The following is a 21,380-nucleotide window of genomic DNA, read 5'->3' on the forward strand; positions in this document are numbered from 1 at the left end:
CTTATTTAAAAGGCATGCTCCAGTTCACATGCCTCTGACATTTACTCCCTCCCCTTCATAGGAGAACCTTTTATCTTAAGAGAGCAGAGGGATGAAGATCCATCTTATGTAACTTTTTCTGCTGAATAAAGGTGATGATATTCCTGCCTAACCATGAGGGTCTCTTGTGTTTAGAATAGAGAGAAGCTCAGTCAGAAAGTGTTGGTATGACTAGTGCCATATATAACTCCGAGTTCTGACAAAAGATGATATCTGGAAGACTAATAAGTATTCAATATAATAAAACATTCAGTAAGCTTGTCCCGAATACCTATGCAAAGAGCAAAACAGCAATATATTCCACAACAATAAAGCAAAATAAGTAAAATTATCCCAAGTAAACTAAATCATAGGGCTTTCCATGAAATGGGCAACTGTTGGAACCAAGCTGATATGGGGTTGCTAGGTGATTCCAGCATATGCCCAGGATAAGAGTACTGATCCAGATTTTTCATTACCCATCTCTCTTGCTTCTTATGAGCAGCAGTTAGAGATCACTGGTTTGTTAACAGGAATACTCAGGATTACCATAAATTGCAGAAACATAAAAACAACTGAGGAGACTAGAATCTAAAAGCCAAATATAACATAGTTCTTGAAATGTAATATTTCTCTCTCTAGTTTCCCATTTTTACTAAAGACAAATCATAGTGAGACTGATTTGCCTTATTATACTTTGCCTGATTATTTGTATAAAGTACAGCAAGAATAATTATTTTTCATATAGGATTTTTAAAATTGGTTTTGATGAAACCCTGTTCTATAGAAAAAAATCTGAGATAAGACATTTTTGAAGTTGAACCCTGCTATTTGTACCCTCAAATACCTAAGAGTTGGGTAAATTTCTCTTCCCTCGGGTCCCCAGATAACTTGGGGTTCCTGGAACTGTTCAAAAGTGAGATTCTTGGTTGGGCATGGTGGCTCATGCCTGTAATCCCAGCACTTTGGTAGGCCAAAGTGGGCGGATCACCTGAGGTCAGGAGTTCAAGACCAGCCTGCCCAACATGGTAAAACCCCGTCTCTACTAAAAATACAAAAAATTAGCTGGGCATGGTGATATACACTTGTAATCGCAGCTACTCAGGAGGCAGGAGAATTGCTTGAACCTGGGAGGTGGGGGTTGCAGTGAGCCTAGAGTGCACCACTGCACTCCAGCCTGGGTGACAAGAGTGAAACTCCATCTCAAAAAAAAATAAAAATAAAAGGAAAAAAAGTGACATTCTTCACTTACCACAGGTCGGAAACCCTGTACAGGGACTGTGTAGGCAAGGTATGAGGCCAGTTCCCCAAAGGGCTTTTATTGACTTTACAACTCAAGTTTGATTCCTTAAAGGAAAGCACACCATTCCAGTCAAAGCCTTGGTAAAATGATCAATTTCTCTGTGTCTCGTTGAAAACAAAACAAAACAAAAAACAAAACAAAACAGATTCTTATTGCACTTACACAAATAATTATAGTGTCATAAATTAAGATACTCACAAATAGTTACCAAATTCTGGAGAAATCAGGTAGAGAGAAACAAATATACTCCAAATTTGGTTTACAGAAGTACACTTTACTCAATTTCTACAAGCTGTAAATAGCTCAAAACTTTCCTTGACTCTGAAAAAACAAAGCAAAGGATCAGCAACATTTTAAGCAAAAAAAGTTAAAAAGTTTACTTCAGTTTTCTATTGGTTCAGTTAATTCAGTTTACTCTTATTCTGCTTGATATTCATGAACATTTCAGCTTTGAGTATTGAAAGTTTTCCCCTCTATTTTAATGTCATAATCACCAAAGATATCAGAAACCTGCATTCAAGAACACCTGCTAGAGTTTCATAGCTGATTATAAACCCACCCTCTAAAGAGGGTTAAAACAATTATTTGTAGATGACAAAACATCTTAGGACAGTCACTATTAAAGTCACAATTGATAATGAAATTTGGTTACTTCTGTGGCATATAACAATTTTACATAACAATTACAACTATTAATAATATACCCTAAATCATATTAGAATTATAGGAGTTTCCCATTATTATGGAACAATACCAATAACATATTTATATACAAATATAGTCCAAAGAAAGCCAAGCATCATTTCATATTTGACAATGCTTCTTGTATGATTTTTATGCCAAATAAGCCAAATTTCACTGTTCTATTAGTGCATTATTTATGTCAAACTCAATTCTTAATAAAACTTTATAGATAAATCTGTCCAAGCTAAATCAGCTTGACCATAAGGTAAGATTCTCATAAACTTTTTATAAACCTTTGAAATTTTTGTTAAAGAGTAGATCATAAGCAGATTTTTGCTCTCAGAAAAACTTGTTATGCTTTTATTTTAATGTTCAGTTTACAGAAAAACTGAATAATACCCCTTTAACTTTAGCCAATATGTTCACAGAAAGAGTTTCTTTTACAATTAATTTTTTTCATAAACCTTCCACAACTTATGCAAACCTTTAGCTTTATTCTATTTAACCTAAAACCATCCTTTAACCTTTTAATTTAGGCAGGAAATCCACATTCCCATGCCTTCTTATAATCTTTTACCAAAAACACACTTCACTTTCCTTACGTGCCCTGCATGCAGAACTGTTTCTTTGGTAGTCTTAATTACGTGTTACACTGTGAGCTCTTAGTGACTTTTACATTTAGTGAAAAGTTGTTAAGTTCAGGATTTTAATTACCTACTAGGTATGGCGCCTAGGACAGCATACGGAAGTACAGATAAGGCCTACTCTTTCTAGTGTTTAACTCCATGTGTCCCAGGCCTTACCTACCTGTAAAGCAGGCAGGTTGTACAATTAAGAGTCATAGTGACATTTAATTAAACATTTAGGAGGCTTAATCACCTTTAAATTGTACAACATTTCTTGCATAAATTCCCTTTTTTAAAACAACCAGTTATTTTACTTTAAGACAAGAATATGCCATACAAGACCCTTTCTTACATAAAATCTCTTTAATGTACAAATCTCTTTGCATAACTAGGAGGCATGGCTAATTCCCTATGTCCCCAAGCCTTATCTACAATATAATGGTCTGAAATAAATTGAACAATTTTCAAGAGTCAAAGAAGCAGTTTATGACTTTAAAGCATTTAGCAAACCTAATATCTGAGCTGCCTAATTTAAACCAAAAGTTTACATTTTTGAAGATACTTCTATTTTACCAATAATCTTTAAAGGTATCATTGTTTCCCAAATATTAATTAAGTCACATGAGCTAAATAAAAGGCATCACATTTTTACTTTTCTGACAAAATATTTGATTTAAGCTTTTATTATTAAACCAATTAAAGCTTGTTCATATGTAAACATCACACTCATAATACATAGAAGACAAAGGATCATCCCCTAAGCCAGGAATTGAACCTTGAACCAGAGGGACACCACATATACTTTATACACACACACACACACACACACACACACACACAGACATACACACACACACAGACATACACACACACACACACGCCAGAAGTCTGTCTGGTAAGAAATTCTTACCCTTTGACCAGCATGCCAAGCTTCAGGGTTCCCTTTCTCTGACCCTTCTGGGGTCCTACTGACCCTACTCACCCTTCTGGTTGCACCACAGCCCTGGGGGCCGAGTCACAGCCCAAAGGAAAATTATCTCTTTCATTTCTGGCCAGAATAAGATACCTGTGACAAAACATATACATTAGCCACTCTTCTTAGCACCCAATATCAAGCTGGCAAGGCTCAAATTTGCCCCTAGTTGGGCCCCCATCATTATTAATCCAATCTCGGACCAGGAGCTTCAACATGTGATCTCTGGGAAAGAAGGTTACCCTGAGTAGTAGGAAAGAAAAGAAAGGGAAAAGAGAGACAGTAAAGCTTTGCCTTGGCAGGGTGGGGTAGGCAAAGCACTCAGGGAGGCCAGAGAAAGGCCTACCCATTGCAGTGACACTTAAATTTCAGTTGGCTGCTTGTTGGTCACAGAGGGATCTTTTCCAGCAGTCCCATCAGTTCTCAAGTTTTCCCTTTTAGGGAGGCAAAAGCTCCCCATGTCCCACGATCCTGTGCATGCCTAATCCTGTCACTCATAGCTGTCAGCAAAAAGCGCAAGGCATATCAATCCAGAGAGAACAGCAGTTAACATCCCGGAGTGCCAAACCCATTCTCAGCTGAAAGACTTTATAGAGAGGGAGTTTACCGAGAGGGGCCTCTAACCACTGAAATTTTTGAAGGGACTCTAACCTTCCTAAGTTGGGCCTCTAACCCAAGGTCGGTGAAGCCTCCTTACCTTTTACTGAGACGAGCCTTTAACACACTCTGTCTTAGGAGACACTCTCACTCCCTTAAGTTGGGCCTTTAACCCAGTCCCATCTTTTACCCGGATACATCCACCCCGCTTACCCAAAATCATTTAATCAGTGCTGCAGTCTATTTCCTTTGGGTCGGGGTCTCCTCAGTATTGTCCCTTCAAGGCTTGCCAGAAAGATGTTACTAGATCCCACCAGGTACTCAAAGTTAGCCTTTGGGTCAGGGATTTCCTTAGCATTGTCCTTTCCGAAGATGTTACAGGATAGGGGTCCCGATCCAGACCCTGAGAAAGGGTTCTTAGATCTCATACAAGAAAGAATTCAGGGCAAGTCCATAGAGTAAAGTGAAAGGAAGTTTATTAGGAGAGTAAAGGAATAAAATAGTAGCTACTCCATAGGCAGAGCAGCCCCGAGGGCTGCTGGTTGCCCATTTTTATGGTTATTTCTTGATGATATGCTAAACAAGGGGTGGATTATTCCTGCCTACCCTTTTTAGACCATATAGGGTAACTTCCTGACATTGCTACGGCATTTCTAAACTGTCATGGTGCTGGTGGGTGCACAGCAGTGAGGATGACCAGAAGTCACTCTCATCAATCACCATCTTGGTTTTGGTGGGTTTTAGTCAGCTTCTTTATTTCATGCTGTTTTGTTAGCAAGGTCTTTATGACCTGTGTCTTGTGCCAACCTCCTATCTTATCCTGTAAGTTAGAATGCCTCAACTGTCTGGGAATGCAGCCCAGTAGACCTCAGCCTTATTTTACCTAGTTCCTATTTAAGATGGAGTAGTTTTAGTTCACAAGCCTCTGACACCAGCACTTATGATTGTGCATATTGTGCACTTCACAGTTCCAGGAAGTAAATTTCATATCACAGCACACAACATAGTGTCCCTAAGTGGGATCTTGAAAACAGTCAGTATATGAAGAGGAAAAGTCAGAGGTGTTGCCATGAAAGGACACTGAGCTAGTGTTGAGTAAATAGATTCCTTTTCTTCTGAACATATCTAAAGAAGGAAGATCCAAATTCTATGAGCCTACTTTTGAATATTTCACTTATTTTCTAATGTCAAAATTTTGTTTATTCTGGATATTACTTTATCTAACAATGTCCCTTTGCTATTACCATCCTTCTTCCTCATTAAAGATAAGTCAGGGCATACAGGGAGATCAATATTTAGATGAGAGACTTCAATTGTGCAAAAGGAAATGAGAAAAAGCATTCTGGTGACACCTGTCAGTGGAACACAACTTCAGAGAGACAAGTACATTCATCTTCATTCTAATCCCTGACTTCTCAGGTGGATGAGCTATGATGAAACAAGGGAGGTCAACGATGTGAATCTTACCATTGTTTCTATCACAAGAGAAAAATTATAACCCTGTGGACAGGAACTTATATGGATGCAAATAACTGCATTAAAAAATGTCTGCTTCTTTGAACTCACACATTCAGAAGATGGGTAACTGGAAAAAAAAATGCATGTAGAATTTGCTGGTAAATGAACCAATACATTTGGAAAATTTACACATTCTAATATTAAAATGCATGTCTCTAGATGAGAAAAGTAAAACAAATGTCCTCAAATTATAAAGTAAACTAGGAAAAACATTCTTTCTCATTTTTAGTCAACTCTAAATATATATATTTTTAAATTCCTAGAAATTTAGTGATGTTGAAAGAATCCAAACTTCTTAAATGCTTCTGTGTAGACTGGATGATATGCATTCAGGACCAACTATAGAGAAAGAAATGCATTCACTGTGAATCTTTAAGTCTTTAAAAAATCTCTTCTCTCTGTATCATTTTATTTGTTAAGCCTAAATGACTTAGAAGTCACAAGTAGTTTTCTGAGCCTGACTTTTTACCTAATACTGATAAGATCTTAACCAAATCCCTTAGAATCTCTGAATATGTTTCCTCATAGGTAAAATTTGAGCTATTAAGAGATTGAGAATGCCATCAATAAATTATTATTTATGAGTTGAGGGACAAACCTAATGCCTTTTTTTCCTAATGTAGTATCTCGGAGCTGGTAAATTTGGTAACTGAATGAACAAATACATGAAAGAATGATTCATGAATGAATAAACCATAGAAATCTTTGAAGCAAGAGTGATTTTTTTTTTTTATTTGTGCTTTTAAGTATGGTCCTCAAACTGGTAGCTTACCATCATTTGAGAACAAGGTGGAATTGCAAATTTTCAGACTCCTCCCTAGACCAACTGAATCAAAAACACTGAGTATCGGGGGGAAGCAGAATTCATATTTTATTAAGTTTTCAAGGTGATTCTGAAGCATTCTAAAATTTAAGAATCTCTTCTCTAGGTTGCTTTTCAATACTGATTTGGAGTTTAATTAGTTAATTAATAACGTGGTTTCCAGGTAACCTATGTACATTTAAGTAGAATTTTTATGTGACTAATACCTTATGTCAAAGTTTGCAAACTGCACCTCGTCATGTGCCATACAAAAGTGTTCGTCTGGTTCATGTGCTTGGTTATCAACACTTAAACACTTACTGTATGCACACTTCTCATGAAGAATCTAAATCTTTAAAATGTTGCCCTGTTGTCTTCATGACAAGAATATGCTGGACATGGCCGGGCGCGGTGGCTCACGCCTGTAATCCCAACACTTTGGGAGACGGAGGCGGGCGGATCATGAGGTCAGGAGATCAAGACCTTCCTGGCTAACATGGTGTGAAACCCCGTCTCTACTAAAAAATACAAAAAAAAAAGTCAGGCGTGGTGGCGGGCGCCTGTAGTCTCAGCTACTCAGGAGGCTGAGGCAGGAGAATGGCCTGAACCCGGGAGGCGGAGCTTGCAGTGAGCCATGGCGCCACCGCACTCTGGCCTGGGGGACAGAGTGAGACTCCGTCTCAAAAAAAAAAAAAAAAAAAAAAAGGAACAAACCTGCAGTTGTGCACATGTACCCTAGAACATAAAGTAAAATAAAAAAAAAAATAAAGAAAATAAAGAAAATAATAATAAAAAAAGAATATGCTGGACTTTAGCCTCTCCATATTATTACCATATTTTTCTCCCAAAATGGAGACCATGTATCAGTTTGTTGCTTTATTGTTTTGCTTGAGCTATTACTTTTCTTAATCTCAAACTGTTTCATGAATGTTCCATGAATGTATGGGTAACCCATCCTCCCAGTTTGAGGCCCAGTTTACATCTTTTGTCACCACATAATTATTCATAGCCTCTTCTTTATTCCCCAAAATATCTTGGTTCGGATGATAACTGATGGGTCACCCTATTCATAGGCATGAGTTTTTGCAACTCCAGACTTAATGTCAGCCCTGTTCAAAGTTAATATTGAAGATAATCTCTCTAATTAGAGATGAAAGTAAATGTGACTGTAGGCACGAGGAAAGGAGAGAAGAAAAGTTAAGGGGCATAGCTCAAATGATCTGTTCAAGAATAATATTTTTTGAAACATTGTATCTTTTCTTTAAATCTATGTAATATTTCCTTCTGTGTTATTATATTTACTCTAAAATTAAAAGACCAGCTTTAAAATGAGAAACATAAAGGGAAAAATGTCTTTAAACTGTTTCAATCAGTTAAGGAAATGCCTTTGCACTAAGTATATTTTAAAAATTTGGCATGAATTGAAGAATAATAAACATCAGATTAAACTCCCAATCAATTTCACTTCCTTTCTTTGTCAGCACAATATCTTGAGAACCCTGGCTTTTATGAATATATGGATTAAAAATGCAATATTGTTTTCACTGGTTTATTTGTCATAAGAAGCCCTAAACATAAATGTTCACAATTTTCACAATTTTGCCAAAGACTATGCATAGCTACCAGGTGGAGGCCTTTTGGGTAGCTTCCTGATGTTGCTGAAAGGTTGCACATAAATCAGTTTGTTAGCTTTTTTTAGATATATTTATAACATTTTTCCAGTGTGGGAACATTGTTGATAGTAACATTGTTTAAGTGACACTGTAAATCTAATTTTGAGCTTCTTATAGGTTCCACAGTCAATTTTCTTCTTTCAAATCTCTTAATTTGTTCTAAGGTTATTTTCTTTTTTTTTTTTTTTTTTTTTTTTGAGACGGAGTCTCGCTCTGTAGCCCAGGCTGGAGTGCAGTGGCCGGATCTCAGCTCACTGCAAGCTCCGCCTCCCGGGTTCACGCCATTCTCCGGCCTCAGCCTCCCGAGTAGCTGGGACTACAGGCGCTGCCACCTCGCCCGGCTATTTTTTGTATTTCTTAGTAGAGACGGGGTTTCACCGTGTTAGCCAGGATGGTCTCGATCTCCTGACCTCGTGATCCGCCCATCTCGGCCTCCCAAAGTGCTGGGATTACAGGCTTGAGCCACCGCGCCCGGCCCGGTTATTTTCTTATATAAATAAAACCATGTAGGTGTGCATTGCAGCAGTTTATTGAAATTTTATTTTTTAATGAAAGCTCAATATGTATATTTTCTAAAGAGAAATTAATTTGTTTCCAAGAGTCTCTGATGGAAGATTATTTTTCTCATGAATAAACCCTACAATTCCACACAAATAAGGAGACCTTATTAAGTTAACATCAGTGTAGTACAGCAAGTGTTCAGTGTTATTCTCATTAAAAAGAAAATAACAACGACCAGGATTTATATTCCTTTTTATAAAGTGTTGCTTGATTTTAACACATCTCTGCACATGTACACACAGATACTACTTTTACATTTTAAATGAAATCAAATAAGTAAACAAAAATAACAAAAGCCTAATTATTGTAAGAGAAATTTCTTCATTAGGGCTTTATTTTTGCTGTATGTATTTGAGATATGCAGTTGACCTAATTTCTAGTGTCTTTGCATAACGACACATATTTCTTTTCTGCCCAGACAGCATGGTCCATATCTGCAGCATGAAGCCTCACCATTTTCTTCCCTATGACTCTATGATATAACAACTCATCTTCCAAGATGATTTTAAATTTCACACCAAGTAAGAATTAAGTAATTTAAACATATTTTTTGCTAGAATTTGCTTGTCCTTAAATTCATTCTAAACTTGATTCTCTCTTTTGGGTTGCGAAAGATTATTACATATTGTATGCATGTATTAAAACTTCATAGATACTCTATAGATATTAGCATATAATGTAGTATAGACCCATGAAAATTAAATATACTTTTAAAAAATTCTACTGTTTCCTTTAAGCTTTGTAGATTGTATCTCATATGCTGCTGCTAGAATAATCAGATATAGGGCTTTCTCACAGGACAGATGCTAAGGTTTCAGCTCATTTGTATCTCCGTAACAATAAACACTATATTTTAAACAAACTTTTAATTATAATGACTAAATTTCTTTGAAAGAATGTGATGGATAGGATATGTTCTAAGCACAATATTTATATTAACTCATTTAATAATCAAAACAAGTATGTAGACAAATGGGAACTGTTGTGCATTGTTGATGGGAATGTAAAATGATATAGACAAGTAAAACAGTATGGTGGTTTCTTTAAAAAGTTAAAAACATTCTTGCAATAGTTTGCTGAGAATGATGGTTTCCAGCTGCATCCATGTCCCTACAAAGGACACGAACTCATCCTTTATTATGGCTGCATAGTATTCCATGGTGTATATGTGCCACATTTTCTTAATCCAGTCTGTCACTGATGGCCAAATACTGCATGTTCTCACTCATAGGTGGGAATTGAACAATTAGATCACTTGGACACAGGAAGGGGAACACCACACACGGGGTCCTATTGTGGGGAGGGGTGGGGAGGGGAATGGGATAGCATTAGGAGATATACCTAATGTAAATGACGAGTTGATGGGTGCAGCAGACCAACATGGCACATGTATACATATGTAACAAACCTGCACGTTGTTCACATGTACCCTAGAACTTAAAGTATAATAATAATAATAAGAAGAAGAAGTTAAAAACATAATTACCAGTAATCCTACTTCTTGGCACACATCCAGAGGAAATGAAAGCAAGCAAGATCTCATAAAAAAAAATTTGCATGCTCCTGTTCATAGCAGCATTATTCACAATAACCAAAAGGTAGAAGCTACCCAAGTATCCACTTTATTTTATTACTTTTAAGAATTATAGTATCTGTAAAATATTTAGTACTAAAAAGGAAAAAACAATCTTACGCAAGCTACAACATGAATGTACCTTAAGAACATTATGTTACATGAAATAAGCCAGTTACAAAAGGACAAATACATTCCGATTACACATGTATGAGGTATTTTGAGGAATCAAATTTATAGAAACAGAAGTACAATGGTGGTTACCAGGGATCAGAGGGAGGATAAGTTGTTCTTTAATGGGTATAGAGTTTCAGTTGTACAAGATGAAACAGTTCTGTGGATTGATTGCACTGTAGTGTGAATATACTTAACACTGCTGAACGTACACTTAAAACTCATTAAGATGGTAAATTTTATGTTGTGTGTATTTTCTCACATTCAAAAGAAAAAGGAGACAACTGAAACAACTGTATAAAGAAGATGCTATTATTCCCAGTGGGGCAATGGAGGCACAGAGAGGCTAAATTTTCTGTCCCTCTCACAAGGCTGGTTAATGATTGTGTTTGGGATTTAAAACCCAGGACTTGTGCTATAGCCCACCCTCTTGCTCACTAGTCCTCTCCCACTGCCTTCAGTGTGTTTTCCTATCTTCACAAATTGTGGCTGGGTTAGAATAATCACCTTGTTCACTGATAAGTTTACTTAAGGAAGCCTGAGGTACAATTCCACAGGTTTCCAAAATTTGTCAGATTTCAGGCTGTCTGAATGTATTTTATTATCTTGCCTATTGAATTGGTTGTAAATTTACACTGTAAAATAATTTTCAATAGCAGATTTATATACTCAAATGAAAATATAATTTGTTCAGCTTTTGTTTTCAGTGTTCACTACTGCAGAAAGTTGACCTATACAGACTCTACGTCTGTGGAATGTGTCAGTTGACTGCATGAAGGCTGGTAGGAAGGGGAGGTGGTCTGTGGGAGCCAATGGCTTTATGTGTCATCAAAAGGAGAAAAGAAAATCCTAGTTTATAAAATCACAAAATCATATTTAGAAAATAAACAAGTTAGTCTAGAAAGTTAACTTTCTAAGCTAGGGCATCTCAGAAAAGTCAAACATTTCAGGTTCTCAATCAAAGAGAGATAGATTGACATATGACAGTCTCAATGCCCTCCATGTGCCTGTTCCCGATTCATTTGGAGGCATAGTGCTTCCCCATAAGGGCAAAAAAATACAACTATAATAGGTGCACATAAACCCCTTTTCTCTGTATTCTCTCTGTAATACACTTCCACCCTCTTTACAAAATGAAAATAAAACAACCCTGGCTGGCAAAGATTAGGAATCTGTTGGCAGCATCTTTTAAGAAGAAAACACGCTTTACATTTCTTTAATAAATTTAAAAGTTAAACTGATGGTCTAAAGGAATGTGCTACTTTCCCTCTGGTCTTCCTGGCTTTCCCAGGCCTTCATAGGTATAACTCAGGGGCAAGAACTTGGTGGTTGTAGTTGTGTGTAAGTTTGAGACGAGCGCTCTTAACAAATGGATTGATTTCCAGTCATTTCTTGTCTATGTGATTCTGCATACCAAAAGAAGAAAAAGCCAAGAGTTGTGGAAATGATTAGAGTATTTGTGTTTCAGGTGCCAAAGTAATAAATCATTTCATCTTTAATATGTTTGATATTTAATGATATTAGAAACTCACTTTTATTCCAGATGGAAACATACACTGACACATGCACACAAACATGCAAAACCAATTTTTATTTTTGTGTTGGCCAAAATTGTTAGAAGACATTCTTATAAGATATAGAGAAGCAAGAATTTTGATCCACTAACCCTTCATGTTCTTTCCCTCTGCATTTCTCAGACCCTTTGAAGCTTGCAGACAGCTTAAAATCTAAACAACCTGTGCCTGTGCTGACTTATGGCCACCACCCTGATCCATTTCCTGTCTTCCTGGCTTTGCTAGCTGTTGAAACAGTGGAGCTTGCCTCGTGTGTGTGTGTGTGTGTGTGTGTGTGTGTGTGTGTGTGAGATTGTGGGTGTGGGTAGTTTAACCTTTTTATATCTTAGCTGCCTGTAAACTCAGTGATTGCTACGTTCAGATCAAACCTTGAACTTGTTTTTTTCCTGGCGCCAGGAGCCTTCCTGGGCTCCCCATTCCCTCCCGGAACCACTGCCATTTCCCATGGTTACTCTACAACAGCTTCACTGGCTGAAAATGAAAACTGAACAAAGGGATTAAATTGTGAGGTAAAATTTGCTTTTCAATTTCTTTCTTTGAAGTTTTGTCCTACCCCCACAGAATATTGTGTGCCTTAGAACAATTTCTGTTTTGAACATATTTTATAATTAGCAAGTCTTTGGCATAATTCCAATTTTCTTATAGAAAACTGTTGTTTATGCTGTCTAACATCTCTGAAGCTTTCAATGTTCAATTTTAGTTGTCTACATTTAGTGGAACTGAAGCATGCAAGGAATGGAGGTCTTCTCATGAAACTATAAACCACTTACGGAAAAAGAAATCTTTTTCAAGTTTTCGTTTCTCTGCTCCCATCTTTCATCCAGTCCCACTCACATGCATGCATGCAGACATATGCACATACACACACCTTTAAGGTGCATTCCAGAATATAAAATATGTCATTTACTACATTTATTTAAGTAGCTGGATTTGATGTGTATCAGATAGAGCTAAACTTTGCCAGGGTATGACAAATGGAAGAAATTGTTTTTTTCTAACTGAAAGAAAAATATAGTTTTAATGTTAAATGACTCAGTTTCTTCTAAAACAGGCATTGTTTTTTATTTTTCTCTTTTGTTCCATTAATATTCCTTAAAGTAATTTTAGACATTTTAATTTTCAGCCTATGGCTCATCTTAAATATGAAGTCTTGAGATCCCATGTATAATTTACAACTACTTTAAATTGCCTGCTCCTTTCCAATAGAGTTTAAAATATTTTATGAACTAATTTTTAGATTTTAAAGCAAATGTCATTCATAAATCATCTTTCAGCATATCTAGTTTAATTATATCAATTATTTGATATCTTCCAGTCTCCTCTCCATACCCTTCTCCCCATATAATTCAGAACTCATCATTTATCCACTGGTCATAACGAGGTAATGCTAGTTCATGCCTAATACCCTGTAGCTTCCTGTATTGGACACACCCACTTTCCAGAGGTGACTAGCATATATTCACAATCAGTTGCCTTATTTTCATCTTCTTACTCATTCTATTCTTCTCCAGCAACATTTTTACAGCATGAAGAGCCTGACCTTTTTGTCACAGGGGATTTTCATTGTCAAAGCAAAAATCCCTTCCAATTTGTAAACACTCTTGTTTGAATGAGATAAATCACAGACATTTTTGACTCTGGGTTGGGCCTACAGTAAATTTTCAGTATGATCACCTGAACAGAGCTGGACAAACTAAAGTCTATCCCTGGGTTGCCACTCCTTTTCTGTGCTTCTTTGAGCAGGGCCTCTGAAGATCTGTTTCCTAATCTTATCCACAGAATGAAAGTAAGACTGATCTTTTCAGGGTAGGTAATGATTAGAGATCATATACACGAAGAAGCACGATCAACACAATTTGTTTTAAAAGACACTGAATTCATTTTGATAAATCATTTACATGCACCCTGTATCATTAGATAATTAAAGGTAGTTTAAAGTCATTTTCTCAAGTTTTAAGTGCAAACAAATTAGTTGAGGATCTTACTAAAATGTAGATTCTGCTTCTGGGTTGAAGCCTGAGATATTACATTTCTAACAAGCTCTCCGATAAGGCCAATAACACATGGGGCTTGTACATGGACTGTAATTTGAATAGAAATTGTAAATCAATTGGATTCATATAAAAGAATAGAACAAGTTAAATTAAGATGAATAAATAAAGAAAAGGCAAAGGATGAACCAAGACATGAAATGGAACCAGAAATGATGCTATAAATATATAATATAAGCTACTTGCTACATGGGGAATAAATTTGTCTATATAATTTTAGTAGACAGTATGAAAAAGGTATCGGCTCCATCAATATTCTTTCACTTTTGCATAATATGTATGTGTTATAAGAGTTGATAAGCAAAGTTATACTGCTACTAAACATTACATTCTGGAGCCAATGAATAGAGACTCATTTATTTTTCTCAATTAATTCAGAATAGACAATTTTTGAAATGAGGTGTACCATTGATTTTTACCTTTAGATAATTTGGGAAGAAACAACTTGTTAAGAAGTTAATAAAATAAAATGTTTCAGAAAGAGCTATTTCATTTATCCTGTGGAAATCAAGTCTGATATCTGAATGTACTATGTTGACTCCTGTGGGCACTCATTCCTTTATATCCAAACAGAGAAGGGGCACCATTCTCGAGATATCAAAAGATTCTGGGTGAGAAGTGGAAATCTCATCATTCATTCATTTCTTCATTCAATTTATTCAACGCAAACTTCATCCCAAGTACACTACTTACAGACTTACTTTCTTTTCTTTCAAATTCCTCCTTTTGCTGACTCCTTGACCATCCACATTAATTGTTCCTTTCTTGAGCTGCTAACATGTTCCACAGTATTTCATGCTTGTAGAATATTTTCTACAAGACTATCTCCACTAACAAAATATTACAAAGACTACCTGACATTTTACTGGAAATGGAGGATAACTAAGAAGCATGTCGAAGATAAATATTTAATATAATTTTCCTAAAAGGCTCCATTCACTCAGCTGTCATTGGCATCCTTGCCCCAGGGCCTCAAATGCTCTAAACTTGTCAGTGTCTAATCTATTTTGAGACTGCTCCTCCATTAATATCTTCTATTCCAGATTTCTGAGGCCTACAACTCCATTACTCAATAAACAGTATGAAAATGCAAAATTCAAGATATTTTTATTAATTTTCACTCTATTTGTAGCATAAGATGCTACATGTTTCAGGACAAACCTATTGTTGAATAATGACTTTTACTGGAAAAACAAAATAACACAGCATTTTTGTGTGAAACATATGAATGACAGTGTATAAAAATATCGCATGTAATACATGTCTTACAATATAAAATGAAAAAAATGTTTGCCCAAATTTCTTCCTCCTAGATTTGTGTGTGTGTGTGTGTGTGTGTGTGTGTTGATGAGGGTAGTGATGGTGAAGGAGTTGGCTTTGAAATACAAGGCTGTTATCATAACATGTTCTTCCTAGTCAAAAGCATACCTCTTTCTGTACAAATTAATGTTAGGTAAACTAGTTTAAGCTCCAGCTAGCTGTTAAGTTAGTGAGTTTTGTTTGTGGGTTCACAAATTACTTACAAAATATTTACCAGAAACTGTTATGCTTAATCAATTAAGAACTTTTGATTGGCAATTTTTAAAGTTATTTTACTAGAAGCAATACAATTTCCTCTAAGATATTATGCAATTTATGCTGCAATAAGTTCAAATTCTTTCTATCCATACAATAGTAAACGTGTTCTATGTTATTAAATTAACAGGTCTTAAGAAATAAATGGAACACCGATTATGAAGGAATCTATAAATTGTAAAATAAAATAAAATTGATGTAAAATGAAAACCATTATTAAAAGCAAGGCTATGGTTTTACTTACAAAGTTCAGTGGAAACGAAATGGAAAAAATAAATAATGAGTAGATCTTTGTGATGCTAATTTTATGTGTCCAATTGATGGGGCCACGGGAAACCCAGATATTTGATCAAACATTACCTAATGTGCATGTATGTGTCTGTGTGTGTCTGTGTGTGTGTGTGTCTGTGTGTGTGTGTGTGTGTCTGTGTGTCTGTGTGTGTGTGTCTGTGAGGGTGTTTTTAGATGAGATTAAAATTTTAGTTGGTAGATTGAGTACAGCAGATTGCCTTCCCTAATGTGGATGGGGCTCATGCAATCAGTTGAAGGCTGAATAGAACCAAAAGGGTGACTCTCCTGGAGGTAAAGAGGAATTCTTCCTGTCTGACTGCCTTTGAACACATACATATATGACATTATTTTAGAGGTAGGTATGCAGGCATATTCCAAGATATGTAGGGTGAGCAGGCAAACTGGAGACCCAGGAGAGCTGATGGTTTAGCTCTAGTCAAAAGGCTGGCAGGCTGGAGATCCAGGAAGAGCAATGTTTCAGTTTGAATCTGCAGGTAGGAATAAACAAACAAAAAACAACGATGTTTTCGTTAAAGCTCAAAGGCAGTTAGGTAGAAGGAACACTCCTAGGAGCATCACGCTTTTTGCTCTACTCACACTTCAACTAATTGGATGAAGATCACCCCCTTAGGTAGGATAATCACTCAGTCTACTAATTTAAATATTAATCTAGTCCTAAAACACCAATACAGAAGCACTCTGAATAGTGTTTGGCCAAATGTCTGGGGACCCCATGGCACAGTCAGGTTGACGCAAAAAATTATCAATGACAGTTTCTAAGCAAGCAGAAGTAACAGGAGCACCAAGCATCCAATAAAAAAATTATCAGACATGTAAACAAGGAGAAAAAAGACTACCATAATGAGAAAAAAAACCAATCAACTGAAAACAACATATAACTATGCAGATGTTACTGTTAACAAAGAAAAAAAATCATTAGAATTGTATTTAGTATGCTTAAAAAATTGAGAATAAAAAATATACGCATATTGAAATTGAACATTCAGAGACTAAAACTACAAAGCCCAAGATAAAACATATTGGAAAGAAGTAAGGACAGATTAAGCACTGCAGAAGAAAAGGTTAGTAATTACAGAGACATAGCGAGAGAGAATATCCCAAATGAAACACACAGAAAAGCCTTTTAAAAAACTAAATAGATAATCTCTCAGCTGTGGGCAACTTCATATGGCCTAATATACATGTAATTATAGTCTCAGAAGGAGAGAGAGAAAAAATATTTGAAGAAATAATGGCTGAAAATTATCCAAATTTGATGGAAACCATAAACTCACAATTCCAAGAAGCTCTATAAAGCTAAAATGTGCATGTGAGTGCGCGCACACACACACACACACACACGAAAATAACCACACCTAGCAACATTATAATCCACTTGCTCCAAATAAGTGATAAAGAAAATAATCTTAGAAGCAGACAAAGAAAGAAGATGAATTACAAACTGAAGATCAAAGGTCAGAATGACAGCAAATTTTCTTTAAGGAAAAATGAAGTATAGCTGAAGTCTTAATAATGAACGGTGGATTTATTTTGCCTTAAGTCCAGATTGTTCAGATTGTTTATGGCATATTTCTGTGAAACATGCATTTTAACTCAAAGAAAGAGATGCAGTTTCATTTCTTTCCAAAACATCCACTAGAGACCTTTGTCCTGCTTGTCACGGAGCCAGTTACTGCTCTTGCAATCTACTGCACCTAATGCCCACAAAATACGCCCTTTGTACTTAGATCTCCATGCGCCCAGAATGTAAAAGGCCAATTTTACTTTGTGACAAATTGCGGTGTCTTAAGACCAACATTAGTTACTCAGATTCTGATTTTTATTCTCTATATTTCTCCAGAACGACTGTCAATCTATTATATATTTGTACAATCTGGTATTAAGATGCTTTCCCCAAAAGATATTCTGCGAAAAGATCTGAAGTTGGTCCATGGTTGTCCCATGACCTGTGCTTTTGTGAACAACTGGGAAAAAATTGAACAGTTCCATAGCAGACCAGATGACATTGTGATAGCCACTTATCCTAAATCAGGTGAGTTCTGTGGCCTGACAAATTCAAGTCCGACCTCGATTTTTTTTTCTTGGAAATCAACTTGTCCATAAAATAATTATCATTCTAAATAAAGTTAATATTCATTTAGTGCAGTCACCTATTTTAGTATATTAAAATTGGCATTTGGGGCATAGAAAGGGGAATTAAGTTTGTAATAGAATGTGTTAAAATGGTAGTGTTTCCAATAGATTCTTCTCCCTTCTCCTGTGCAATTTGGGTAATTATTTTGAAAATGTTGCCTTTTGTCACAGGTACTACTTGGGTTAGTGAAATTACAGACATGATTCTAAATGATGGAGATATTGAAAAATGTAAGCGAGGTTTTATTACCGAAAAAGTTCCAATGTTGGAAATGACTCTCCCTGGATTAAGAATATCAGGTAAATTTAACCCACTTGGAATTATTATTTTGTAATATTATTTACACAGCATATGCATTATTGTATGTGTGACTTTCACTGAAACTGGAGTAGATTTGGTGACATAAAATGGAAGCTGGAAAACAATGTAAAACTGAGGAATATGAAGAAACTTTATTTTTGTCTGTTGTATATCCAGGTATGATATCAAAGATGAGAGTCTTACTGTACAAAACAATTACAAATTTGATTGATAAAATAAACAATACTTTTTCTGTCTTATTGACTTTTGTTGGGTAGAATTTGTCAGATTAGATCAGTAAGTTCCTAATTTAGGACATTGTTGTAATTAATAAACAAGGAGCAACTTTTCTTAAAACGTAGAATTCACTAATACTATTAATTTTTCTTCCACAAGTATTTATGGAATGCTGGTAAAGAATTATTCACTGTGCTATGGTATAGATACATAATGATTAGAAATTATATATTGTATCATAGGGAGCTTACAGTAATATTGTGATGTTAAAAAGTAAATAACAGCATGTCAATGTTAGTAGTCTTGCACAGCGAAAGAATAGGGTTCTGTGGAAGCAAACGATAGGAAAGCTTACTTTAAATGAGTAATAAAGGCAAAAAACTTAGACAAATTAAAGTAAACAAGTTTAATTGAGCAAAGGACAATTCACAAATCAGGCAGCCTCTTGAGCCAAAATAGCCTCAGAGATTCCAGAACAGCTACATGGTTTACGGAAGGAAGGAATGTGACACACAGAAAACAGAATTGAGATATAGAAACAGCTGGCTTAGTTACAGTTTAGTGTTTGACTTATTTGAACACAGTTTGAAGAGTTGGCCACCTTCGATTGGCCAAAACTTGGTGATTGGCACAAGGTAGAATGTAATATGTTTACACATCCAGTTAGGTTACAATTCACTATGTATAGAGAAACCTTTAAGCCAAACTTAAAATGTGTAAGATGACAGCTTTAGTCTAAATTTAACAAGGGGTATCTACTCCCAATTGAGTTTAAAAAGTACATACTTGGGTAAAGAATATCCCAGGATATAGTCCTGGAAAGCATATTCCAGGAAGACCTTGATGTAGCCTGGGGACTAAAATGATCCATGAAAGAAGGAAAAAGTGGGATGCAAAACAATTGGAAATTAGGCTAGGATAGATCATGTAGGACTTGTAATTCTTAAAATATTTTCTCATTTTATTCCAAGAACATTGAGGAAGACATTGAAGGGTTTTATGCAAAGAAAAATTATAGGGTTTTTGTTTTTTGTTGTTGTTTTAAATACAAAGATTCCACAAGTTGCTTGGTGGAGGCAGAATTGAGGATGCTAGAGAAGATATATTTTTGACTTGTTGATGGACTGTCAAGGAAATATGAAGGAAATGAAAGAATCAAGAATGACACAGTTTTATTTCATCAAGCAAGTGGACTGTGGAACCATTTGCTTGCAAGGAAAAGTACTTGGAGAGGAACACATTTGGGTGTAGGGTTATTAATATTTTAGTTGTGAAATGGTAACCTTGAGATGCCATTGGATATTATAATCAGTTAAAATTATAGTGAATTAAAATGATGGTATTTGGAGCTTATTAAAATTTATTCATTAGGCAATGTCAGCATAATTGGACATTGGAATCAATGTGATTGCCCAGGGAAAGCCTGTGGAGCAATATGAGAAGAGAAGGACTGAGCTGTGAAAAACATCAACATGCAGAAGTTAGGTAGAGAAAGAGCGGCTAGCAAAGGAAACTGAAAAAAAATGAGCTAAGAGGGAATGGAAGAGTATGGTGTCCTGTAGATAAATGAGAGGGGTATTCAAGAAGTGAAGCTTGACTGTCTAATGCTGCTAGAATCCTGGGATAAAAATAAGTAGTAGGATCGTGATAGACCTGTATGACAATGTAAAGAGAAATATCCAAATCCTCTTCTGTGATGGAGGTGCCCCTCAGCAGACTGACTGAAATAGTTACTTCCATAGGCAGAGACGGATCAACTGGCAGGATGTCAGTCCTTCTATGTCATTGCCAGAAGTCAGAGAGCAAATGCCAATTTTTGTTTTGTTTCATTTTGTTTAAAAAATAGATTCAATTTTTCAGTTACAAATCTAAAATCCCAGTTCTTTCCTAAGCCATTAAGTTCAGCTTATAAATATTATTATTTTACTTATACAACAAAAAGAGTTTAATATTTGATCCAAGTTATATTTAATTAAGCTCCTTTAAACACTTGAGTGGCATTTATATAATTAGTATATTTCATTTCCTTGAGCACTTACTTTATCTGACCAAGACAAACCTTCCCAAGTACTTATACTCCAATAAATTAAGCTCACAAATACAGGAAATCTTAGCCATTTTAAATGTTTCAAAACTACATAGAAACTTAGCAATGATTCCACCACTGTACTCCAGCCTGGGCGACAGAGCAAGACTCTGTCTCTAAAAAAGTTTTAAAAAGAAAATTAGAAATTTAGCAAGATTTCAACTTAAAATTCAAGTATAAATACTCAACATTTTTTACTTAGCATTACAAAGCAAATCCGTTACTCTCACAAAGTTGTTACTCTTACATTTGTCAAGGACTTAAAATGCAAACTGCAAAGATTCTTAAAGCAAATGGTTATGATGAGATGTTCTTAAACGTGCCCATGTTATGGCTTGATGTTCTTAAACATGTCTATCCTTGGAAAGCTTGGAACTGAGGGATTATGCTGGGAGCAAGGAACCCAAATGACTTCAAGAGTGAGGCAAGACTTCAGAGCCATAGAAAGTATGAAATGAAAAAGTGACAGAACCAAAGTAATCAGAGACGTGGGAGTAAAGGATAATAGATGGAAGGCAGGATTGGGGATAGAGAGGGAGGCTATGCAGCTTTGCCTGACAGTGAATGGCTGGAGTTCAGCAGGTGGATGAGGGTAAACTGCATCATTTA

The 21,380-nt window shown here is 35.9% G+C and overlaps 1 protein-coding gene across 2 annotated transcripts in view; it reads left to right on the plus strand.

Annotated features, from left to right (window-relative positions):
* The first annotated feature begins 12,370 nt into the window (after positions 1-12,370).
* SULT1B1 (sulfotransferase family 1B member 1) overlaps positions 12,371-21,380 on the plus strand; it is a 38,184-nt gene continuing 29,174 nt past the window's right edge. The window contains exons 1-3 of one of the 2 annotated variants that reach the window (XM_078001819.1): positions 12,371-12,585; positions 17,855-18,046; positions 18,319-18,447. In XM_078001819.1, the coding sequence (XP_077857945.1) occupies positions 17,899-18,046; positions 18,319-18,447 (277 nt within the window). In that variant the 5' untranslated portion in view covers positions 12,371-12,585; positions 17,855-17,898. 2 annotated transcript variants of the gene reach the window in all.

The sequence above is a fragment of the Macaca mulatta genome, chromosome 5, assembly GCF_049350105.2.
Source record: "Macaca mulatta isolate MMU2019108-1 chromosome 5, T2T-MMU8v2.0, whole genome shotgun sequence".
NCBI classification, from domain to species: Eukaryota; Metazoa; Chordata; class Mammalia; order Primates; family Cercopithecidae; genus Macaca; species Macaca mulatta.